Source organism: Scardinius erythrophthalmus (assembly GCF_964197995.2).
Source record: "Scardinius erythrophthalmus genome assembly, chromosome: 5".
NCBI lineage: Eukaryota > Metazoa > Chordata > Actinopteri > Cypriniformes > Leuciscidae > Scardinius > Scardinius erythrophthalmus.
The window spans coordinates 24,884,523-24,911,279 of NC_138225.1; the positions used below are offsets into that span (position 1 = coordinate 24,884,523).

The window sequence follows — 26,757 nt, forward strand, 5'->3', positions numbered from 1 at the left end:
TTCATGTCACATAGGATGGTGGATAGTTAGATCATTTAAATGTATTGTTTACCAGTTGTTCTTTTGAGTTGTGGCCTGCTTCCTTGGAAAGACTGTGCGCGGTTCACTGTCCCTGCTGATTCCCCATTGGCCGTCACCAGGGCGTCTGACCTCTGACCATCCTGTATCCTAACTTCAACCCTGCCAACATCAGAATCCAAGGGCCGGAGAGCAGGTCTGGGGTTAACAGGCTTCCGAGATGTCGGAGAGGAGAGCGGGATGGATGGAGGGCATATGGAAGGAGGTGCCAGTTTTGTTCTTTGATGAGGAACCGGACTGGTGAGGCCGGTGTCTCCCTCAGGTTCACCATCATTGTGGGTGGCGCCGTTTTGCTCTTGCCCTGCGAAGTACAGAGTCAGTCAATGCAGGCAGTTTAGATAAAGCACTACTAAATGTCTGGTGGGTCAGAAGCACGATTGCAACACTTTAGCCCTGAACATTCCCCAGAGGGGAGATTGTATCAGGGGTGTCGTTAAAACTTAACATTTCCTGTTCTTGTAGTTTGGGCTTAAAAAAAAGGGAGGTTGTGATAGTTTCGATGAACAAATAAAGAGAACAGCTCGACAGACTCCCTGTCCTCTTGTATTTCCACAATACGAGAAATACAAGCCAATAAAGACTGAACAAGTCCAAATCAAATTACTCAAAGTGAGTCATTTCATTCCAATAGCTTCAACACAACCGGAACAGCCATGAACTGTTTTACCCAAACACACTGATCGTTATCAGCTCAAGCCACCTGGTCAAAGTCTATCTCCGCCAGGCTGGATTTTTATCCTTTGAAAAGCCTGATGGTTTTTTTTTCTTCTTCTTCCGATCTCTTTATAAAGAAATGACATTTTCTTATGTCTGGAATTAGCATTATAACCTCGAAATGGTAAAAGCTAACTGTTTTTAGCATATCTTTCATTTGAGATAAACTATGAAAAGGATTTCTGTTCACCGCAGGCATTTACAGCAGTGGTTCTTTCACACAAAAGATTTTTATACAGGGGAAAGTGCTTTTATAGACTTTACTTAGTTAAAAATGTAAAATAAAACAAAAATAATTAAAGGCATGAATGAAACTCAAACTGATTTACAATCTGGTTTGACTCCAGTTTAGTGTGCAGATGAACAGATGAGCTTGGTCTCATAACAAAGGTTGCTATGGCCATGTGAGAACCAAGGACATGAGTGTAAAACAGCTGTGTGTGTGTGTGTGTGTGTGTGTGTGTGTGTGTGTGTGTGTGTGTGTGTGTGTGTGTGTGTGTGTGTGTGTGTGTGAGTGTGTGTGTGTGTGAACAGCATCAGTCAGTCAAAACAACCAGCTGTGTGTGAGTTAGCCAAACTAGACATGGACACATTTGCATAAAAACTCATTCACAAACACATTCGCATTTTGGCAGGGGTTTGCATTTGGCAAAATTCACGGTTGGTCCTAATACTCCATGACTGTATCTGTATTGTCCACAAAAACACACACACACACACACAGGGCCAAGTTTACGGACCATCACGATCCAAGATTCACTGAAACTTAACAGGTGGCTTGACGCTCACACACACAAACACACATATCCCACCACCAGCAAATTCAGCAAACAGGAAACGAGCAGTTATGATCTACTCAGATTAATGATTTGATTGAAAAATACAACAGAAGGGGAACAAAAATTATTCCACTGATCAGACCAAGCAAATTTCCAGCATGCTTTAATAAGCCAAATCTCATGAATATACAAATGAACCAGAGAATCATATTAATGGATTAATGCACACATTCGTTTTTGATCAAGAGGGAGAGGAAAAAAAAGCTCAGATATTAATAATAAAAATAGCTTATTAGAGGAAAAGAGGTCCAAAAGCCAATCGAAAACAGACTGAGAGAGACTCGTAAACACATGCAGGCATTAGCTCTCAGACACACTGGGTAGCGAAACACACGATGGCATACCAACACTTGTACACACGCAATCCTGCACACACTCACAGACCCATAGGCGCTGACGCACACACACACGCTTGCTGCAGAAGGGGCAGGTAGTCGTTTGGTAGTCATGCTCTAGTGAGTGTACTATTAGCTTGACTGTTGTTAAACACTGCATAACACGGCTAACAATGAGGGGAGAGCATTTCAGAGAACGAACATTTATCAAGGCAGACACATACACACGCCCTGAGATCCTGCAGATTTAATCATACAATTCACAATGAGTATGGAGGGACTTCTAAACTGGCACATAAGGAGTGTGTGTGATAGAAAGATTGGGGAGATTTGGTTGTATTTTCTTCATTTAGAGAGGAGAAACAGATCTAGTCTGAGGTCCCTTCTAGGTGTGTGTATTGTATTTAAGCTTGCAGTACAAGAACAGGATTAGCAAAAAAGGTAAAAGCAAAATAGGAACATTTTAAAGACTGAAAGCTGAAAAAAATAATTGAAAGAAAAATATTGAGCCAGTAAAAAAAACACACACACAATATATAGATATAAATCTGAAACATTATATAGTATGTGTTAACTGAGATATATAGATCTTTATAAAAAAAAGTAATTTTTTCTTCTAAAAAAAAAATCCAATCGACAGAAAAGAAATCAGTTTTCTTTCTATGCTAAAATCCTTAAAGATAAAGACAAATATAATTCACATTCATAATAATTCACTGATAAGGCAAAAAAAGCATTATATAACGATGAGATGATGATGCCGATGATGATGATGATGATGACGATGGCTAGGATGTTGAAGGCTATTTACGCTCAAAAACTGGAGACTGAAGGCCGGGGTAGAGACGGGGTGGGCGTTTTGAGATCGTGATTGGCTGCCGTCTCCTTGGCGTCACCCTTGGAGGTGGGATAGGAGGCGGCGTGGTTTCTTCCGGAGGACCCTTAAAGATCTGAGAACATCAGAGACGGCAGTAATTACAAAACAATATGACATCTTTAACAGCATTAAACTATCAGGGCCACTGAAAAGGTGACAAAATATTGTTCACTATTATGAATCGCACAGCATTTGTTTTGATTTCAAAACATTTTAGTGCAAATATAGCAGTTCTCAATGGAACTGTGTTTTCTGTATGAGCATTTAGCTTGTATAATAATAGATAGACAGATAAACTGTCCCCTGATCAGTTGGAAAAGGGCATGTCTGACCTTGCTGTAGTCTTCAATAAGGATCTCCATGACGATGTTCTGAAACTTAATATCCAACATGGCAGCCACTGTCTCCACCTCTGCTCTCATGAGAGTGGGGCCAAATATTACACCCATATTTGACACAGTCATCAGATTTTCACTGCTTTGGCTACAAACACTAGAAAAACAACAGAGATAATGTAGTGAGCTTTGGGATTGGATAAATGGATTGTCCCTGTGAGAAGTACTGTACTGATTTGGATAAAACTATCATAATAAACCCCCCAGCCCAGGGCCAAGAGTGAGAATGTTTTGGGAATTCTTTCCTTATTGGACCAGAGTGGTTTTGTTACTAGATTATACATTTGTTATACAGTGTGTTCATTTGGTTTACTTTATTTGGTAGTTGCTTTGCATTCTGCTGATTTAAACCTGTTACCAAGATACTGTTTTTAAGCTGGCTGACAGCAGAATTTTTATTTATTTATTTAGAATTCATAGATTGAAGATTTGCAAAAACAAATTATGACAGATATGGATTGTATGTCATTGTTTTTCAGCACTTTGTTTTTAGAAATGTATGGAGCTTCAACAGCACACCTGGCACATGCATACATGCATATATATATATATAGTTATATATATCTATAACTCTTTTCAATATTGATAAAAATAAAAGAAATGTTACTTGAGCAGCAAATCAGCATATTAGAGTGTTTTCTGTAGGATAATGTGACACTGAAGGCTGGGGTAATGATGCTGAAAATTCAGTTTTGCCATCACAGGAATAAATTACATTTTAAATGCATCAAAGTTGAAAACAGTTATTTTAAACTGTAATAATATTTAACAAAATTACAGGTCTTACTGTTAAGCATAAGAGACTTATTTTCAAAATCATTTTAAAAGATCTTGTTGACCGATATATATGTATGTATACAAACACACACAACTGAAATACTAAAAGAAACTGTGTATATCATGTGCTGATCCATGCTTGACTGCAACTTAATTATTTGCAGGTTTACCTAAATGTACACATTATTAATATATAACTTTCATTTATATTTAGTATATGAGCTTGTTTTGTTTAAAATTCAAACTACGTTATGTGAATATGTTGCTTGACTCAAAATATTTTACACACACACACACACACACACACACACACACACACACACACAAAATAGGGCATGGAGCTATAGATCAGGTGACTTTTTTTTTTGAAATTTCACACACACACACACACACACACACACACACACACACACACTCAAATATATAATTATAAAGGTACACCCTAGCAAACTGTGTGTGTGTGTGTGTGTGTGTGTGTGTGTGTGTGTGTGTGTGTGTGTGTGTGTGTGTGTGTGTGTGAGAGCATTAGCAGGTCTGTGTGCACGCATGCATGCGCCTGTGTCTGTGTTACCTGACCAGGTGTTTGATTAGCAGTTCCAGCATCTCTCTGTTCCGCTCTGGGAGTTTGTAAACAAGCGAGTGAACTGCCCCTAACCGAGAGTCAAGATTCTCAGACTCTGAGGAAAAAAAAATGTGGGTAAAAGTCACACACACGCACACTATAGATGGACATGACACACATTAACATAATCAACATTGCCTCATTAACATAATCGTTGTGCCAGTTTGTGTTGAGTCCCACCCATGAAAAGTGGTTCATGCTGCATTTCAATGCCACGACTCCCAACAACTGAAAAAACGTAAACCAAAATGCAGCGTAAAGGCAGAATGAAGCAGACAGTCAGTGCACTTCTCTGTCTACACTAAGACTAATAGAGCCGTTTGATTGTTAGCAAGCTAGTGGTTTCTAGAAATGTTTGCTTATTTTCTAGCTGCAGTTATCTTAACGGCAGTTTGCTGAACGTCTTTCAACTTGTCCAAAGATCATTTGCAAAATCCTAAAAGGATCAGTAGACACATTTATTGTGAAATGTGGGATAAGCACTGCTTTATCTGAAAGCACAGCCTGTGGCGAACCATAACAAAGCTTACTTTATAGAGCACAAAGCAAACACGTTTACTTGTGAACGTGTGAGCTGTTTTAAGAGACAATGTAGCATCTTTGAAAGATTTGAATGAATCCTCTCAACGTCTTTGATATATAAAAATAGAAGAAATCCTACAACACAACAGACTGGGAGATCACTTGGGCCAAGTGAGTAAAGACTATTAAAGTGAGCCATTAATCCCTCAGCAGGTGTAGCTCTTTCCTCTGCTCTGCTGGGTTTGTTTAGTTGTGAGTGATCTGAGTGCAAGTATGCATACAAGCTATAATAAATCAAAGCAGCAGCTTTAATCTTATTATGGGCAGGATTACAATACAGCACTTTCAACACAACTTGTTGAAAGCGTTTAAAGCTGGAAGCACACTCGCTCATTTGGACACAAAGGAATCGCACATTCACAGATGTTGAGATTCCGTAGTTTGTGGGGACTTTCCACAGACATTGATTTTTATACTGTACAAAATGTATTTTCTTTCCCCTAACCCCTATTTTTACATAAAAATGAAAAATAAAATAAAACATAATTTAGTATGATTTATAAGCTGTCTTCCTTATGGGGACCAAAAACATGTCCCACAAGGTCAAAAACACACACACACACTCACACACACAGGATATAAAAAGGATGGTTTTGACTCTAATTTCTTATTGGATGAGTTGCGTTCTACAGTGTATTAATATGCTACATTGATGGCAACTGTCCACATCTACAATTACGCTAATAAACCATATTACTTACAAGAATAGCTTATTCTGAATATTATTGCTAATTAAATGTAACTATTTATTAAACATCAGTGTCTTCTATCACATGGCTGTCATCTTCAAAGTAATGAGCCACTGCATTGCTATGCATTTTACCAAGATTAAGAGGATTTTAGACCTAATAATATCCCTCATCGTTGAAAATCACTGTAAAACATGACCTTAAGAGGCGTATTATTTTAAACAAATGGAAAGACTATACATAACTAGTACAGTAGACGCAGTGCAGGCCAGTTTGGGCAATGACATGAGGTGTAAAACATTACAAAAGATTCATCTGTCAAGTTCAACACAAGACCAGTAAAGGAGGTCTTATGATTTTCTTTTAATAAAATGTCCATGTAAATGTCAGTATTGAAAATGCCTTTTACTGGGCCAGTCGCATATTTGACTACAGCAGCGTGAGCACTGGCACTCAACAGGCACTCTGGGACTGTGACATGGATTTTCTGTAAGACTACAGACAACTTAAGTCTAAATGCAGAAATAAGGTGCAGTTTTCCCAGGCTAAATTCATCATTTTATTCAGTGTGGAATAGAAACAGTAGGGAACTCGTTAATACTGCAGTGACTTGCTTCGGTTCATAATTCAGAATTATATTTAATTGTGATTGGAGGACATATAGCTTACATTACTACTGCAACACTCAATTTAGTGTTGATACCAAGACACTAGAGACTGGTATTGTACTAAAGTTAACATTTTGGTTCAATCCTAGCTCATTTTTTCTCATTTTATACTGGATATCATTTACAACTGAGTAATATTATTAAAATCGCTTTTGGAAAAACATACACCATTCAAAAGTTTGGGGTCAATACGTTTTTTTTTTAAATGTTTCTGAAAGAAGTCTCTTATGCTCGCCAAGGCTGCATTTATTTGGTAGAATAAAAAAAAAAACTGTAATATTGTGAAATATTATTACAATATTGTTTTGTGATAACCGTGATCATTTTTATTTCAGGACACTTTGATGAATAGAAAGTTCAAAAGAACAGCATTGAAATAGAAACCTTTTGTAATATTATAAATGTCTTTACAGTCAGTTTTGATCAATTTAATGTATCCTTGCTAAAGAAAAAAAGAAAAAAACTAGACCCCAAACTTTTGAACGTTAATGTATTTTTATGAGAGTTGTTCAAATGTATAAGACTTGTATAGTCTTGTTTTATAGGGTTAACAAAGCAATATCTAAATCTTTTAATCCAAGTAATCTAAATCCAAGTACCCCCTGAAACACTGTAGTTCACATAACCATGGTTGAGAATCACTGATGTGGGGTATTGCTTTTTTGTACAGTGCTGAAAGAGCAAACAGTGTACTTGGACTTGTGTTTTCCCCTCTTTTAGAGCTATGCTTGAATTGAACTTGACAGACCCACATAAGAGATGAAAAATACATATAAACACATAAAAGTGTGGGTCTATCTGTGTGTAAGGTTGGAAATGTGGGTTTGTGTCTGGCTGGATGCGTTTGCTGTCATACTTGCTGCTAAGATCAGTTCTCTATGCAGGCTGTAGGTCATCAGAGGTTCACACAGACTCCTGGAAAAACATATGTAAATGTACAGTACACAAACAAACATTAAATCAAATGACCAAAAAAAGTACTTATTGGAAGATAATCACATAATGTGTTTAACTCACCGCAGATAGAATTTCAAAGCACTAGTGATGGTCTTAATGTCCATGTCACTGGAATTGAAATCTACTTCAGCAGGACACTTTGGGTCTGCAGAGAGTGGAGGACAGATTAAGACAGAGAGAGAGAGAGAGAGAGAGAAAGAGAGATAAACGGCCTTCCTCAGACGGTTGTTGTTTTTCAGTATGTGTCAGGGATTTTGTAGCAGCTCAAGGACGCTCTCATGGACGTATATCTGTGCTTTGGTTTCCTCAGTGTTAAAAAAAAAGTGCAAGTTCACAAAGTTTACTGCAGATATTAAACAGCACGATAAGTTGGATTCAGATTTATATCTCTATTAAATTTATTATCCACATAAAACATAAGCTTCTTGACAAGAAATAAAGCATGTTTGAATATTTTATTGTGAGTGTTTGTGTTATTTGTTTTATTTGTTTTCAATAGAAACACAGAGTGTTTGTGAGTGTGTGTACGGGGGAAGACATACAAACATGCACACACACACACACACACAGCAGATGTTTTTTTGGCCATTTCCTCACCAAAGAAGGCATTCAGAAGTTTTTGTACTTGAATATTGCTGCCCACAGTCCTGTAGACCCCTTCCTGAGTCAGCCCTACCAGAAAGAAAGAGAAGAAGAGAGAAACCAAAAGAAAAGAGGAAAGAGAAACAGAAAGCGTGATTTATTGACTGAAAAAATTGGAGAACCTGGCATGAAAGAGAAAGAAATGGGGAGTGTCTTGCAGTGGAAAAGTACAGCTCTAACGAACAACGACAGCAGCGGTGGAACTGGCCCGCTTTAGGTTCGTTAGCCATGCAATTGAAAGTTTACGGATTGTATTGTTGTATTGTGTATTGTTAACATACACCATGTTGTGACTGATGACAAGGCTGGACTTACGCATCAGGGAAATCTGAGTAACGGCACACATTTAGAGACTGACGAACACATACATCAGCAGCACTTCAAACAGAACCGTTGGTGCTCGGTGCTCCCGCAGTCAACCTTACAGTGTAATATGAGCATGAACTACCTCTTCACGATTTTACTGTTATACTGTAACAGCCTCTAGCCTGGAAACGCCACAGCCAGGTTTCAAATGACTTGCCATGTCGGAGAAAAGTGACACTTCTGATATCAATTTATATCCGCGCACTTTTTCTTTTACTTTGTATGATATATGATTGGTAAAACCTGCATGTTTCAGTGCGTATGTTTTCTATTTCCAGCTGGCTCAAATTGCTGGATACGCAGATGTGAACACAAATGGTGTGCTGCTGCCCTCTGCTGGCTGCATTTGAGACATGAATCCAATACATAATAGTGACATTGTGCTTGTCTTTCCATCTCTGATTAATTGAATTAATTATGGTGGCAATGAAGTGCAAAAACAGGAACAAAGTCAGTCACTGGAGAACAGGTGACAAACATGTTACAAGAATATGAGATCATTCCCAGAAACTAAAATAAACGACTGATATTCTTGTCATTCTAATGTGTGAAGGCACCTTTTGTTTCCACAAAGTTGATGCATTTTCTGACGAACTTGAAGCCGAGGTCATTCAGCTCCACTGAGGAAAAAAAAAAAAAAAGAAGTAATAGTACATATAATAAACAAGGTTCATCATCCCTGTATGCATTTCTCGGTGGCTACAGGACAATATTTATGGTGTAATTATACATGGTGTTGCACAGGTGTGCAAGTATCAGAATCTAATAAGAAGCATTTTCTCCATCTATTTTTAGAATTTCGCGTGTTCTGCAACTTTTCTCTTTTTAGAATTTGTTATGTATTTTATACTTGTTCAAAAACTGACCAAAAAGCCAGGATACAATAAAACAGTACCAATGTATTACCGTATTTTGTGGGTACTATTACCATGATGTACTATAATACTCTTTGAAGTCCCATGTAGATAGATATTTAAATAAAACGACTGTCATTCAGTTCTATGGTTCATATGAAAGTTTTACGGTATTATCATCTGATTTCATCACGGTACATCAAATAAATGTTGAAAAGCAAAGATTTCAATTTTAATAATCTTTGAATGCCACATCTAGTAGCTGACAAACATCACTAAAATATTCTTGAGATATCACACACCTACACTACTGTCCAAAGGTTTGGTGAGAACAAGTTTGTAACATTGTAAATTGATCTTTTCTTTGATCAATTTAATGCACCCTTTCTGAATAAAAGTACTAATTTCGAAGAACATAAAAATCTTACTGACCCTAAACTTTTGAACAGTATTTGTGTTCTCTGTGACCTTTTTTCCAAGGGAGCAGTCAACCCTTTTTTAGAAATGCTCAAATAAGAAATGCTATTCCTGTGAGACATTTAGCACATTCAGATTTTCTGACATGTGGAAGACTAGGGCGGTATAATTATTATAATTAAGCAGAAAATAAATGTCAGTGGTTTTCTGATTATAACAAGCATCTGTACTATATACAATAGCCCTGATGAAGTGAAGTTATACTTACTCTCTGCCTGCTTTTGAATGGGAGAATGATATATCTGGAACAGAAACCACGAAGGATCAGAAACATGATCATACACAGCAATGAGGGCTCTTAATGAGGAGTGAGGAGAGATAATGTTAAACCCACAGGTTCCTTGCCATCCATGGCCTCTATCCACTGCTTCCTGTTGACCTCAGAAATTGCCTGGAGCAGGACAGGGCTGCACCTATGGTAACACAACACAAAAATACTTAAGACAAACTGCAACGGAGTAAATAAAGCCTCTTGTTGTTTGTGTGAATGTTCTCCAGTATCAAACAAATGCCTGCATATTGCAGAACGCAACTTCACAGCTCAAGAAGTAAACATGTTTTAACACAAGAGTTTATGTAAGTGCTTTAACAAAAAAATATAAGCTTTCCAGTTTACTGACCCTCCTCTGGTCCTAAGTGAAAAAACAGCCCTGAGAATGAGTCAATAATACAGGCAGGACCCTCACCTTTCAATTGTCTCAATGTCAAAGCAAAAGCGTTTATCAGTGGAGTCCGTTTTACGGCGTATGCAGGACTTCAGCGTGAGCTGAGCTGTGGTCTGAGAAAAACAAAGAGATAAACGTAAGAGAAAAGGGCTGGCAATTCACAAAGTAAGAATCCTATCTGTACTAATTCTGCACCTGTTTCGTTCCTGTCTTTTGTTCCATTGGCACCATAATGAATAACTTGTTGTCCTTGAAGTATTTACAGTAATACTTTATCCAGGTTACGCCAAGAGCCCCTTGAGACAGAAATACAAATAGCAATGTATCATTTTAATTATTGATTGGATATGATCCGATAGTATACACAGTATTGTAAGAGATAATGTACAATCAATATTGCAAAATTAAATCCTCACCAGGGACTGACCCAGACGTGAAATGGAGGGATCTTGCATGACCCTTTTTCTAAAGACTGGCCGACTGTACATTATCCCACTTATCAAAGTTACTTGCCAAATAAATGGTCGTAAAATTATTGATTTGATTTTATATTATTTTATAATGTAAGAAGATCACAGAGTTCTCCCATAGAGACATGACTCTAGCGCAGCTAGAAGAAAACCAGAGCCAACAACAATCAATAATACAATTTAGCGTCATTATAACAGTCAATATACAACAATATCTGAGTGCAGAATGCTGTGTTTGACCAAAGAGAAAGCGGTGTTATGAATTACTAGCTGCTCTTTCTTCACAATAAAGGAATATTTTAACTGAAGGTCAATGGACTGCATGTGTCAGGCTGGTGATTACCACAGACAAAAATTTTGATTTTGACTGTCCCATATTTGTAAAAAATAATGCTAAAGCTATTACAGTGGAAACTTAGCATGTTTTCAAAGTATGGTGTGATTGAATTGCATACCATTTTTTACCTCATTTCATGACCGATATTTGTGAAAGGATACCAAGAAGAAACACAGAAGGGATGCAATGTAACTGCATGCACAAGACCAATAAGCCTTTGTTGATGTTTAGCAAATTCATATAAATACTTATATTCCACTTAACTACAAAGCTCAAGTGTTTTTCTGTTTCCTGCACATTTATGAACACTGACAGTGTTCAACATCCCACACATGCCGTGCTGCAGAACTCACATTTCTCCTGCACATAGAGGTATCCCTCCATAGTCGCCTGCTGGCCGGGTCTCATACAGATCTTTGCCGAACCCTTCATCCTCTTCATTAGCTCTTCCATCTCCTCTCTGGTGCTCTCAAAGTGGTTACGGGTCTACAACAACACCAGCAGCCGATCAAAAAAACACAAACAGTACATATTACATACAGTCACATTACATATTACCAGGAGCCATTAAAACAGATTTGTCGATTTAATTTGCTCCAAAATCTTAATTATAATTCATATTAATTACACTACTGTTCAAAAGTTTGGAGTTCATATGTAGTACTTTTATTCAGAAAGGATGTATTTAAAGGGTTAGTTCACCCAAAAATGAAAATTTTGTCAGTAATTACTCACCCTCATGTTGTTCCAACCCCGTAAGACTTTTGTTCATCTTCGGAACACAAAATAAGATATTTTTGATGAAATCTGGGAGCTGATCACTCCTCCTGCAGGCTTATGGACACCTTAACTTGCTGGCCCAGAAAATGTATTAAAGACATTGTTAATATAGTCCAAGTGACTCCAGTGGCTCAATGTTAAGTTTATAAAGCGACGAGAATACTTTTTGTGCGCAAAAACAAACAAAAATAACGACTTTATTCCACTTTTCATTTCCTTCTCTCTGGACCTCGAGTCTTGACCAGAGTCGGCCAATAGTGAGCCTACGTGGTGACGTGCAACACAGACGCGCTACGCTTAAACACTACGTAAAAAGACTCGAGGTCCAGAGAGAAGGAAATGAAAAGTTGATTAAAGTCCTTATTTTTGTTTGTTTTTGCGCACAAAAAGTATTCTCGTCGCTTTATAAACTTAAGATTGAGCCACTGGAGTCACTTGGACTATATTAACGATGTCTTTAATACATTTTCTGGGCCAGCAAGTTATAGTGTCCATAAGCCTGTGGAGGAGTGAGACAGCACTCAGATTTCATCAAAAATATCTTAATTTGTGTTCCGAAGATGAACGAAAGTCTTACGGGGTTGGAACAACATGAAGGTGAGTAATTACTGACAAAATTTTCATTTTTGGGTGAACTAACCCTTTAATTGATCAAAGGTGACAGTAAAGACATTTATAGTGTTACAAAAAATCTCTATTTCAAATAAATGCTGTTCTTTTGATCTTTCGAGTGTAAACAAAAATCGTCACACTGCCACTGCTGCTTCCAAAGGATTCATTTATTGAACAACGTTTCAACCCGGAGGTCGGCACGAAGACCTTCGGGTTGAAACGTTGTTCAGTAAATTAATCCAAAAATATTAAGCAGCACAACTGTTTTCAACATTGACAATAATAAGAAATGCTTCTTGAGCACCAAATTAGCATATTACTATGATTTCTGAAGGATCATGTGACACTGAAGACCGGAGTAAGACATGAATAAATGACATTTGAAAATCTATTAAATTAGAAAAAAAGTTATTTTAAATTGTAACAATATTTCACAATATTTTTGATCAAATAAATGCTGCACTGGGTTAACATAAGAGGCTTATGAACATTTGTTAAAAAAATAAATAAATGTACAGACTCAAAACTTTTGAATGGTAGTGTATATAGATAAAAAAAAATTATAGTATAAAAATAAATTTACATTTAAAATATTGCAATAATAGTAATATTATTAATTCAAATTTATCAACATTAATGTATAAACCATATGAATAATTATTAGTGGAATCCTGTTTATTTTCTTCATCATTTTAATAAGCCTGTATGTTCACACCACTGTGAATGCAAAAAATTGTAATCCATTTAGTGAAAGGCACTTTGGATAAAAGCATCTGCTAAACGACCACTCAAAAATCATTTCAAATACAGAGTGAAAAACAAACCATATCAGGATGAAAGGTTAGTCATTATTGATCGGTAAAGCTCTCACATTCTGTAGACTGAGCTGAAGCTCCTGTTTATATGGAAGGAAGTCCTGTGTCATCTCCACAGTGAGATTATTCAGAGTTAGGATGCTCTGCAGAAACGCTAAAACCTGCCAATCACACACACACAAGGACACACCGCTATTAGCATAACATGCTCTAGTCAATTCATTGATGGTATCAGTATGAATATAATTGGTGTGTTATAAAGGTGCAGTAAGCAATTTCTTAGAAACGCTGTTGAACTTGGATCGGACCGAGCACCACAATGCACTTGTAGCCAATCAGCAGTAGGGGGCGTATACACTCATGATGGGGGAGGAGAGAGAGTAAACAAGAGAGAGATTTGAAGAAAGACTGTAGAAAGAGAGATAGCTGAGAGACATTACAAAAGAGAAAAGCTCATTAGAATATCACTGGAAAAAGAAGGGTTATGATCAGGCAAGAGCTTTAGAACCCGCGTTAATATTAGAAAAGATTTTCAGCACTGGAGTGACGTTAGATAGCGGGAAGACCTGGAAACGGACACAGAGGTTGAATTGTTTCTGCTCCATAGGTGTGTAACATTGGTTTTGAGTGTGTGTTGCTGGCGACTAACAATAAAGTCTTGCTTGTATATATTCGTGTACTGTGTGTTAATTTTTTTCGCAAAGCTTTATTTTGCTTTGCTTTGCTACATCCACTTTTCCATTGCGCGTATGTGCATTTTGGGGGCAGCTCAATGAAGGGAGGGGTGTATTTGTTTGGGATGATTTCAAATATCAACAGTGTTCAACAATGATTCTCAGAAATTGCTTACTGCACCTTTAAAGTCTTCATTTATGCACCTATAGATGCTTTCTTGTAAACACAATCAAATATATGTTACTTTAAAACAGATATTAAAATAATAATTAAAAATAGAAGTGTGTATATGTGCTTGAGGAAAAGAAAGTTCACACGCACAGGCTCCACAACATCAAACTTCTTCCTGTCCTGAACCTGCTGAATCTGGTAGACATATTCAATAGACGACTCGTAAAAAGTCTGACGCTCCTTATCCAACTGTTCATCGGCCTATAAACACATATAAGCACAAAAAAATAAAGATTATATTATTGTGTTTATTTATTTTTTATTTTTATTTTCGGTATTTACAAATATACCTCCTGTAGCTGTGTCTCTTTTTTCTTTGAGGACAGGTTGACATGTTTGTCCAGCTGAGAGTAATACTTCTCACTCTCCTTCTCGAACTTCTTTCGTCTCTCCTGAAACACACGCATGCAAATAAACAACCTGAAACTGAGAATATGAGGCCGAAAACTGGAGTGGAAAGGCTCGAGTTTACTAATAACCATACTTAATAAGAACAAAACAGAAATTGTCCTTAGAAAACTTTTTGCAGACTTGTAACTGGTTCCTTACAACCTATAATTTCAACCAATAATCTTTGAGTAGCCACAATAAACTCTGCTGAAAGGAAACTGATACTTCAGTAATGTTAACTGAGGCATGCTGACATGGAAAAAGTCTAATCCAGTGAAAAGTCTTTGGAATTTTGAAACTTTTCATATGTCTCCTTGACTCTTTCTCAGTCTCTCTAAAAACAAATAGTTTTTCCATGGATCCTCCAGTTACTGACACATTGTGTGTGTGTGTGTGTGTGTGTGTGTGTGTGTGTGTGTGTGTGTGTGTGTGTGTGTGTGTGTGTGTGTGTGTGTGTGTGTGTGTGTGTGTGTGTGTGTGTGTGTGTGCGTGCTCAAAAATAAATTACACGCACATGAAAGCCCATACCCTTTGCTCAGAGAAAGGAAGTAGAGGTGGAAATTATGAGCATGCTCACACGTGTGGTCATGTGGTGTGTGTTCTTAATGTGTAAATGTGTATAATAAAAACTCACTTTTGTGACTCCAATCTGTTCTTTCCTAAACTTCTCCAAAGGTTTGATAAGCAAGTCACAAGCATTCTGGACCTGCAAGAGAAAAAGTAAAGAGTACATACATTTCTATGTATCTATAATAGAAAGTCTTGTCTCTAGTCTTAATCAATAAATGGGGGTCAGGGGTCAAGAGCTGAAAACAATGGAACAGATGAATGTCTAGTATCCCATAGTTGTAAATTTATGTAAATACGTATCATGGGTTAATTTATTTCCCATTATTCCTTATAATAAATATTGATATTTCACCTTATTTAAACTTGTTGGTGTGATTGCTTCCCAGTACACACAGTGTTTTATTCTTTCTTTTCTTTATGTTGCACCCTTAATGTCCCCTAGACCAAAAAGGGTTTGTAACACTGACACAATAGCAGGTTCCCCAAGTAGGCAGCGAAGAGCAAAATCCAAAATTTGCGTTTTGTCACACTGGCCAATGACAGTTAATTCTAGAAAATGTACCAGATTTAGCATTATATTTAGCAATTACATAAAATATATTTCTTAAAATTTATATATATTTATAATTATTTTTATTTTTTTATGGCAATGAAATTATTTAGCTGTTTTCCCCATATTTCTGACAATCTGCCTAAGCCATTGTGTCACACAGCATCATTTACGAGCCGGGTCTCTGTCTCTGTGTGAAACTCCACTTGTTACACAAACAATGTGACATTGTTCATCATATGTTCGTTTGGATGTAAGAAATATTACTTTCTATATAACCATTCAAAAGTTTGGAGTGAATGTTTTGTTTTTTTAAGAAATTACAGTTATATACTTTTTTCAGCAAGGATGCAATAAATGAATCAAAAGTGACAGGAAAGACATTTATAATGTTAAAAAAAAGTTCTCTATTTCAAACAACTGCTGGGTTGTTTTTTTCTTACTTTCTATTCATCAAAGAATGCTGGAAAAAATATATCATGGTTTCCACAAAAATATTAAGCAGCACAACTGCTTTCAACATTGACAATAAATAATTTATTTAAATCAGTTTGTTCAATATATCAAAATATATTTATCATCTCTATGGGTTAATTAATTCTGAACAATATCATATATGAAAAAAATGTTTGAGACTTTCCCTCATAGAGGATGTGGAACTTGCAGGAATAATTAATTGCATGCATCTGCAGTCCTGTCGTGCACTTCACTCAATTCTGCACCTTTTAAGGAAGGAGAAGTAAAAATAATTGTCTAATTCTGGAGTTTCCTGTTATACACGCCACAGTTAGAACAGATACGATTAATAAACAAGCTCAAAGAATTCTATGGGTGAATTTTCAGGTTTAAAAACCTAATAACACAAAAACAATAACAAGTTGAACTGGCCCTTTGAGCACAGGGAGGATAATCTTGCAGATTGTTAATTATTGACATATGTGAGGATCTTTGGTACAGTATGTTTGCATTTGAGTTTATACTATGATTGACAGTGTTTTACAAGGGTATGTGAAGTGCACTCCACCAACCAGCATCATTCGGCCCTCTTCCACATCCTGCAGCAAACCAGCAAACTCACGAAATGACTCAGCTGTAAAGGTAAAACGTGGTCATGTAAACAGCACATAAAGTCAAAAACAAATACATGCACAAATATGCAAAACTGCCACAACACACTCATTCCATATACAATTTCATCAGAAAATTTTAATAAAGATGACATAAACATATCACATAAATAGAATATTTCAGTATAAATAGACACACTAATGAGCACAACTCCAAACAGGTTAAGACCAGCTGTCAACTCACCGATGTTCATCTCATCATCAGTCAGAGTGTCACCAATGAAATCAAACTGGAACGACTGAAGGGTCTGAGAGAACTTCTGCACTGCTAGCGAGTAATCTGGAAACAACATCAAAACCATAAAGTAAACAATCCACATAGAATAAATTGCTACTTATGAAGAACATCAATAGGAAAGCATTTCCTGATTCAACATATGGGTCCCACATGCTAAAAGCTTTACAGCTAGTCCTCTAGGTCTGTCCACATCCCAGGGAATCTATTTTCTTTCTTTCTTTTTTTAAAAGATTTATTTGTGGCTGTTTTGCCTTGAGATAGTAAAAGTAAACGAATTGGGAGAGAGAGGGGGACGGGATAGAGAAAGGTACGCGGGCCAGGACTTCAATTTGGGTCGCCAGAAGCGCAACCACGCTACTGTATATGTCGGAGTACTGGACACAAGGCTATTGGCTCCAATGGGCAGTTATTTTCTATTCAAGTAACAGGCATGTTGGTGACAATTGTATCTTAAATGTCGCTTTGTAGTTCAAATCATGTTCTCCAGCTAATGTGCATCCATGTTCTTGAGCGATGCTTCTATAAACAAGGCAATTGGCTTTTTAAATTGAAAGGAAGGATGTTTGCGTTTAAAGGGTTAGTTCACCCAAAAATTAAAATTACTCACCCTCATGTTGTTCCAACCCCGTAAGACTTTCATTTATCTTCGGAACACAAATTAAGATATTTTTGATTAAATCTGGGAGCTGGATCACTCCTCCATAGGCTTCTATGTGATTGAAACTTGCCGGCCCAGAAAAGTTAGTAAAGACAATGTTTAAAATAGTCCAAGTGACTACAGTGGCTCAACCATAAGTTTATCAAGCGACAATTTCTTTTTCTTTTTTTTTTATATAGCCTATGGAGGAGTGATCCAGCTTTCAGATTTAATCAAAAATATCTTAATTTGTGTTCCGAAGATGAATGAAAGTCTTACGGGGTTGGAACAACATGAGGGTGAGTAATTACTGAAAGAATTTTCATTTTAGGGTGAACTAACTCTCTATATCAACTCTCACAGTTTCATTGACGACAAAAAGACAACCACGGCCAGGAAATTCAAACACAAACAAACTTTCAACACGTTGATTGGTTGCTGGCCACTTAGCATATGAGGCCAATGATTATTGAACCTCTGAAAAATAAGAAAAGCAGCTTTATTGCTAAGTGAAATCAGATGTGAAGATGGAATTATTATACACAGGTTCAGTGCCAGAACACACACACACAGCCAGACAGGCCACTGTCAGATGCATTCATCCAAAGCCTTTTACATTACTGTAAATGCTGGGACGTTCTCCCAACCAAACCTAGGGTTTAGAAGTATTTTGATCATGGGCCTATGAAAAGAAAGCATTGGTGGGATCTCAGTAACTCTCCAGATCATGGGTCCCTCCTTCAGGATCAGACATTTTACAAGTAACCAAAAAACTGTATTGTTATTATCTATAAATTATAATATCAATAAACTCATTTTGATATATCCTATATATTTCAGGTATATATGTAAGGGTTAATGCCCGACGAGGTGTCCATTATCAGGTATTAATGGACGACGGCGAGGCATAAACCGTCCGACGCGCAGCGTCGTTTGTTTGCCTCCGCCGAAGTCCATTAATACCTGACAATGGACACCTCGAAGGGCATTAACCCGCTTATACCATGGTCACTTACGAAAGAAAGAAATATTTAATCAATTAATAATACTTTAATGTGTTTTAGAGTAAAAATCGTGAGGGTTTTTATTTATTAAGTAGAGCGCACTATTTAATATCTCCCGTATACAGGCGTTGCCAAGCAACGTGGCCACAGCGACCCGACCGCAGCAGTTGATCAGTGAGTTTGAGCCAGCGCAATCATTTAGAACTGTCATCAGGCAAATTGACGGGACGCCTTTCCTAGGTGTACATTATCACTTTTTAATGGACACCCTGCAGCCAATCAGAATCGAGTATTCACCCAGACCATGGTATAAATATACAGTGCTATGCATAAGTTTAGACACCCATACTAAAGTTGACTAAAAAGAGGAATAAAAAAATCATCTTTTGGAAACTGAACTTAATGCCTTAATTTAAAAAATTAGGACAAATCCAACCTTTAAGGACACCAATTTTCTTTGTGAATGAATAATGTATCGTAAATAAATAAATGTTCTTCCTTAAAATACAGGGTGCATAAGTTTGGACACCCCTATGTTAAATTCCCATAGAGGCAGGCAGATTTTTATTTTTAAGAATTTTTAAAAAAAAATTTTTAGGATACTATGCATCCTGATAAAGTTCCCTTGGACTTTGGAATTAAAATAGCCCCACATCATCACATAGCCTTCACCATACCTAGAGATTGGCATGGTTTTATTTCAGTTAGCCTAATAGCTAGTTTGATTTGCATTGAGAGATGATCTTATGGAAAGTACCCCCATGCCAATCTCTAGGTATGGTGAAGGCTATGTGATGATGTGGGGCTATTTTAATTCCAAAGGCCAAGGGAACTTTATCAGGATGCATAGTATCCTAAAAATAAAAATAAAAAAAATACTTCCTGCCTCTATGGGAAATTAAAATAGGGGTGTCCAAACTTATGCACCCTGTATTTTAAGGAAGAACGAGCAGAGAAGCTACCAAACACCTCGTGGAAAACGTGGAGGTGTTTGGTAGCTTCTCTGCTTGGCCCATATTGAATGAACTGAGTGAACAAAGTTTCGCCGCGCGCCAGAGCGATTGAGTGCACGCACTGAGACGAGAGAGGTATGTATCAACTCGTCTTAGTTAAGGGAATAACATAGTTTAATATGAAAAGACGGTGGAGTATCCCTTTAAGGCATTAAGTTCAATTTCCAAAAGATGATTTTTTATTCATCTTTTAACTTTAGCATGGGTGTCTAAACTTATGCATAGCACTGTATATATATATATACAGCGGGGGAAATAAGTATTGAACACGTCATCATTTTTCTCAGTAAATATATTTCCAAAGGTGCTATTGACATGAAATTTTCACCAGATGTTGGTAACAACCCAAGTAAGCCATACATACAAAGAAACAAACAAAAATAAGTTCAGAAATTAAGTTATGTGTAATAATGTGAAATGACACAGGGAAAAAGTATTGAACACATGAAAAAAGGGAGGCGCAAACAGCATTGAAAGCCAAGCCAAGACAACTGCTGAAAACTTACAGTAATTAAAAAGCAATCCAGCCCCCTGTCAGTGGAAATTAATAACAGCTGGTTAAGTCCCAAATGATGGCCTACAAAAAGGTCTCATTGCCAAGGTGTCACACAACTCTTCTGAATATTTTTTTCACTCCTCTATCAGAAATCTTGCGAGGAGCACCTGGTCGAAGCAAATTTATGGTGAAATTATTGTCTTTCCACTTCCGTATTATGGCCCCAAAAGTGCTCACTGGACCATTCAGAAGCTTAGAATGGCGCCTATAACTAATGCCATCATTATGTTTTGCAACAATTAGGTTGAAAAAGGTCTTGAGACAGCTCTTCGCTTTTACCCATCATGAGATGTGTCTTGTGTGACACCTTGGCAATGAGACCTTTTTGTAGGCCATCATTTGGGACTGAACCAGCTGTTATTAATTTCCACTGACAGGGGGCTGGATTGCTTTTTAATTACTGTAAGTTTTCAGCAGTTGTCTTGGCTTTCCATGCCTTTTTGCGCCTCCCTTTCTTCATGTGTTCAATACTTTTTCCCTGTGTCATTTCACATTATTACACATAACTTAATTTCTGAACTTATTTTTGTTTGTTTCTTTGTATGTATGGCTTATGGCGCTTTTCCACTGCATGGTACGGTACGGCTCGGTTCGGTACGGCACACTTTGGCGCTTTTCCGCTGCATGGTATGGTACGGCTCGGTTCAGTACGGCAATCTTATGGCGCATTTCCACTGCATGGTACGGTACGGTACGGCTCGCTTCGGCTCGCTTTAAATGGTACCACCTCTGTTGAGGTTCCAAGCGTACTGTACCGATACTAAAATGTGACGTGAAAACACTGCAGATCACTGATTGGTCAGACAGAATCATCTCTACCAGCGTCATTGTATTTACAACACGAGACACTAAGCCCGCTAGATTTAAATAGCCAGTAGACAACAGCCAACGCTGTAGCACCTGTTTTAAAAGAATTTGGTTGCCGAGGAGTGAATGGGGAAACACGGAATGAAAAATTCGCATTTAATATGATGATGTCATGGTAGACGGCAACTATAACAATCAGTCCCACCCACTTTGAAGCGGTACTAACTGCAGTGGAAAAGCAAATGAGCTAAAGCGAGCCGAACCGTGCCGTACCGAGTCGAGTCGTACCACGCAGTGGAAAAGCGAAGCGAGCCGAACCGTTCCGCGCCGAGTCGAACCGTACTGAGCAGAACCGAGCCGTACCATGCAGTGGAAAAGCGCCATTACTTGGGTTGTTACCAACATCTGGTGAAAATTTCATGTCAATAGCACCTTTGGAAATATATTTACTGAGAAAAATGATGACGTGTTCAATACTTATTTCCCCCGCTGTATGTATGTATATATATATATATATATATATATATATATATATATATATATATATATATATATATATATATATATATATATATATATATACCTGAAATATATAGGATATATATCCTATATAAGGATATATGAAGAGTTCAGATGCAAAAGCCTCTAAGTGCCATCTGAAATTTTCTTCTAGAATGATAATTTTTATCAAGTTCATATATTTAAGTTTAGTAATTTCACTTAAATGACTATTAATAGGTAATTTTCATTGCCAATTAAGTGAAATTAATGAACTTAAATATACAAGCTTGATAAAAATGATCATTCTAGAAGAAAATTTCAGATGGCACTTAGAGGCTTTTGCATCTGAACTCTTCATATATATATCCTATATATATATATATATATAGGATATAAATATATATATATATATATATATATATATATATATATATATATATATATATATATATATATATATATATATATATACACATACATATACTGTATATATACAGCATTTATACAGTATATAATTTGTTAACGATTTTGTAAGTATATTTCGTAATTGTGCTTGGAATCAATTGTTTTATTTTTGAGAACGCAATGGAACATGCCAAATTGTACAGAAATAATTTTATGTCAGGCTGTCATACAAAGAAATAATGAACACTGAAGGGTTAAAATTTAAGAATCTATTTCAGATATGCTTCCTTACATAACATCACAGTGAAGAATACTAATTTTAGATTTTAAGGTTAAGATCTCAGCAAAGTTGCAATTCCTGTTTTCTTTAATGGCTCTTCGAGCCCCAGTTTCACTCAGACTGATGGTATTAGCACACGAATGATTCACTGAGAATCTCACCTTTTGTTACCTTAACCTGTATACTCATTTACATGCTTTGTTTGAATTTGTCTCCACCCCCAAAAGTCCCTCCTCCTAAAATGCCTATAAGATAACATGTAAAGTTATGTTAGATCAGATCATGTTGGAAGTTTCTACAGCCACGTACAGCGGAGTTCTCAATAAAGAATAACTTCCGTTGAACGCGATCCCAACTGTCTCACTGGTCTCTGCTTTGAAGAAAGAAAAACTTTACAACAACATACAAACCAAAGAGAGAACCAACATCTTCCCTCGTATTTAAAATATTTAAAAATATATAAAATATTTTCCTCATATTTTGATGGTTTAATTTTAACTTAGGGTCATTAACAACAAATACCCCCTCTGGACATCACTTTTGGCCACTATATAGTATATTACTGTCTATGTTTGTACACCTGTTCAACTGCTTCTTCACCCTAATCAGCCACATGGCAGCAGCTCAATGCAATTAGGCATGTAGACATGGCCAAGACGATCTGCTGAAATTCAAACTTAGCATAAGAATGGGAAAGAAAGGTAATTTAAATGACTTTGAACGTGGCATGGCTGCCAGAAGGGATGGTCTGAGTATTTCAGAAACTGCTGATCTACTGGGATTTTCACGCACAACAATCTCTATGGTTTACAGAGAATGGCCTGAAAAATAGAAACTATCCAGTGAGCAGCAGTTCTGTGGGCGAAAATGCCTTGTTGATGCCAGAGGTCAGAGTAGAATGGCCAGACTGGTTCAAAGCTGATAGAAAGTCAACTGTAACTCAAATTAACCACTCGTTACAACCGAGGTATTTTCAGGAGAGCATCTCTGAATGCACAACACGTCGATCCTTGAAGCAGATGGGCTACAGCAGCAGAAGATCACACCGGGTGCCACTCCTGTCAGCTAAGAAAAGGAAACTGAAGCTACAATTCACACGGGGTCACCAAAAAATGGACAATGATAAATGTTGATAAATTGATAAATGTTGCCTGGTCTGATGAGTGTTGATTCTGCTGCAACATTCAGATAGGGTCAGAATTTGGCATAAACAACATGAGAGCATGGATACATCCTGTCTTGTATCAACAGTTCAGGCTGCTACTGGTGGTTTAATGGAGTGGGGAATATTTTCTTGGCACACTTTGGGCCCATTAATACCAATTGAGCATAGTTTAAATGGCACAGGCTCCCTGAGTATTGTTGCTGACCACGTCCATCCCTTTATGACCACAGTGTACCCATCTTCTGATGGCTACTTCCAGCAGGATAACGCACCATGTCACAAAGCTCAAATCATCTAACTGGTTTCTTGAACATGACAATGAGTTCACTATGTTCAGCTGACAAATCTGCAGCAACTGCGTGATGCTGTCATGTCAATATGGACCAAATTGTCTTAGGAATGTTTCCAGAACTTTGTTGAATCTATGGTATGAGGAATTAAGGCAGTTCTTAAGGCAAATGTGGGTCCAATCTGGTACTAGCAAGATGTACCTATAATAAAGTGTCCAGTGAATGTATGTTTATAAATATATATAAAATAGTATGGGATAATAAAGTGTTTTAATGTTTTTGAAAGAATTATGCTCACCCACCAAGGCTGCATTTATAAAACAGTACAAACAGTAATATTGTCAGATATCACTACAATTCCAAACAACAGTTTTCTATATATATTTTAAAATGTAATTTATTTCTGTGATGGTAAAGCTTATTTTTCAGCATCATTACTCCAGTCTTCAGTGTCACATGATCCTCCAGAAAACATTCTAATATGCTGACTTGGCACTCTATTATTATCAAATATTATTGGTACACCACTATCAATAATGGTTCTTTTTATTATCAATGTTGAAAACATTTTTTTCTGCTTAATATTTTTATGGAAACCGTGATAATGTTTTTTCAGGATTCTTTGATAAATAGAAAGTTCAATGAACAGCGTTTATTTTAAATAGAAACCTTTCGTAACATTATAAATATCACTTTCAATCAATTTAATGTGCTCTTGTTGAATAAAAGTGTTGATTAATTTTTTTTCTTACTCACCCCATTCTTTTGAATGTTAGTGTATCACGGTTTCCATATTCATATCCATATATATTTCCAAAAATATTAAGGAGCGCACCTGTAACATTAATAATATAAGTAACATATTACTAATAATATTAGTAACATTAATAATATAAAGACATTTTTCTTGAGCCCAAAATCAGCATATTAGAATACATTTTTGTAATGATGCTGAAAATTCAGCTTAATTTTTTTATATATTTACTCATTATAATATAATATAATATAATATTCCAGTATTTTCTAATATTCTTAATGTAAATATTCTAATAAAATCTGGGCTTCTTCTGCATTTCTACAGATTAACTTCCAGAAAAAGAGAAACTCCAATTGGTTTCCACTCTCTTTTACTGATCAATAGCCAGGTGAGCCATTCATCCCTAACTCTTTCTATCCCTATCTCTCTCTAGCTGTGCTCTGTGCTGTGGGCCTGCACACTCTGTGAAGTGTGCGGTGCTAACAGAGGAGATGGCTTAAATGATTATATCCCCTCTGATGAAAAAGACACAAAGAGTGTGTTTGTCTAAAGCATGAAGAGCTGGCATGACGGACTACCCTCTCCAAACTAGATCACAAAACCCGCCCTGTCCAGCCCTCTGACAAACACAAACACGGATCTCAAAAGGGAGCTATTTTACTCTTGCAACATTAGACAAGAACTGATGTAACAGGTGTTATTGAAATGCACGACAGTGTGTATGACAAAGTGTCAGTTTGACACTAACAAAGTGTCAGATTGTACTGCATTTTATAAACTACTAAACCACAACTGAAGCCAAGAACCACATCCTGGCTGGTAGAAGAGAACCAGACTCGGCTGAAAAACCGGTCAGTGCAGTCAAACACATGACAAAATAAGATTGCAAAACTGAACAGATGATGTTTGAATGGAGAGGTGCCAAAAAGTGTTGTGCAAAAGATTATTTGATAATTTGTTCATTTATACTTTTGAAACCACAGCAGCCACAACAATTCTGTATTGAGCAGCATGTTTGTTGAAGCCTTGCCTTCTGAAAATCTGCCTTGTTGATACTCTCTGTTTAGTCATAACAGGAGCAATAGATCCCAAGAAGGTTCCTCATCATTGGAGAAAAGAAAATGCTCCACTTCCTGTGTCAAGTTTCACATCCACACAGCACCCGCGATATTCCTCAAAAAGTGCAAAACTACATAAACGCAGGAAGTAAGCATATCGAAACCACTGAGTCAGGTCATATGACTTTAGAAGCTGCAGAACTTCACAGTAATGGAAATTTATTGTGGGCTCCAGTGGTTCCTTTAGTTACCAAAGCAGAAGTTACTGAAGACTCCTTCTGAGACACTGGAAGCAACGGAGAGCAGACTGCAGTCATCAAATTACAGCCAGTCGTGCTCTGCACAGTTCCGCAAGGAAATCGGCCTTAATGGCTCAGCATTCTGCTTTTGGAGTGTTGCACTCTGAGGTATAGAATGAGGCTTATGGTTAGTCAAATTAGAAGCTTGCATACTCCCTCAGGCAAGATAAAAACATGCCTATTTAGAAAACGAGTGCATTTATGACTTCCCTTGAAATTAGGAAAGGAAGCCTGAGAAGGAGATAAATTAAAGCTGAATCATCAAATTATTACTGACAAGAGACCAACTGTCAAGTTTTCTATCCAAACTTAGGCAGTGAAATGCAAACGGAAAAGCTGACCACCAATCAGCTGAAACTCTCCAATAAATCAGGAAATCATCTGACAATGGCACAGGATTCCTGCTCTTTTTGGCCAATTAATGTACATTACTTTCCCAGTAGTTCCAGATTAATGAATAAGGATTTTAAATAAAAATGTTATTTTAAAAAGCAATTTCTAGCCACTTAAATTATTTTAGAGCATGCTATGATTATTTATTTATCACTTACTTACTTATTTATGCTTACATTTCATTGTACTTTTATTTATTGCAACATTCCATGACGCATTAAATATTTTGGAGTGTCTATTTACACTATGTGCAAATAACC

The 26,757-nt window shown here is 36.9% G+C and overlaps 1 protein-coding gene across 3 annotated transcripts in view; it reads right to left on the reverse strand.

Annotated features, from left to right (window-relative positions):
- ophn1 (oligophrenin 1) overlaps positions 1-26,757 on the reverse strand; it is a 45,262-nt gene that overhangs the window by 15,362 nt on the left and 3,143 nt on the right. For all 3 annotated transcript variants that reach the window (XM_081366724.1, XM_081366725.1, XM_081366726.1), the window contains exons 2-20: positions 17,279-17,374; positions 16,996-17,057; positions 15,482-15,553; positions 14,748-14,849; positions 14,548-14,658; positions 13,608-13,712; positions 11,698-11,830; positions 10,733-10,833; positions 10,559-10,650; positions 10,207-10,285; positions 10,081-10,114; positions 9,099-9,161; positions 8,131-8,205; positions 7,594-7,678; positions 7,433-7,491; positions 4,587-4,692; positions 3,176-3,335; positions 2,778-2,916; positions 53-379 (exon numbers count right to left, since the gene is read on the reverse strand). In XM_081366724.1, the coding sequence (XP_081222850.1) occupies positions 53-379; positions 2,778-2,916; positions 3,176-3,335; positions 4,587-4,692; positions 7,433-7,491; positions 7,594-7,678; positions 8,131-8,205; positions 9,099-9,161; positions 10,081-10,114; positions 10,207-10,285; positions 10,559-10,650; positions 10,733-10,833; positions 11,698-11,830; positions 13,608-13,712; positions 14,548-14,658; positions 14,748-14,849; positions 15,482-15,553; positions 16,996-17,057; positions 17,279-17,374 (2,001 nt within the window). The remainder of the gene's footprint in view (positions 1-52; positions 380-2,777; positions 2,917-3,175; positions 3,336-4,586; positions 4,693-7,432; positions 7,492-7,593; positions 7,679-8,130; positions 8,206-9,098; positions 9,162-10,080; positions 10,115-10,206; positions 10,286-10,558; positions 10,651-10,732; positions 10,834-11,697; positions 11,831-13,607; positions 13,713-14,547; positions 14,659-14,747; positions 14,850-15,481; positions 15,554-16,995; positions 17,058-17,278; positions 17,375-26,757) is intronic.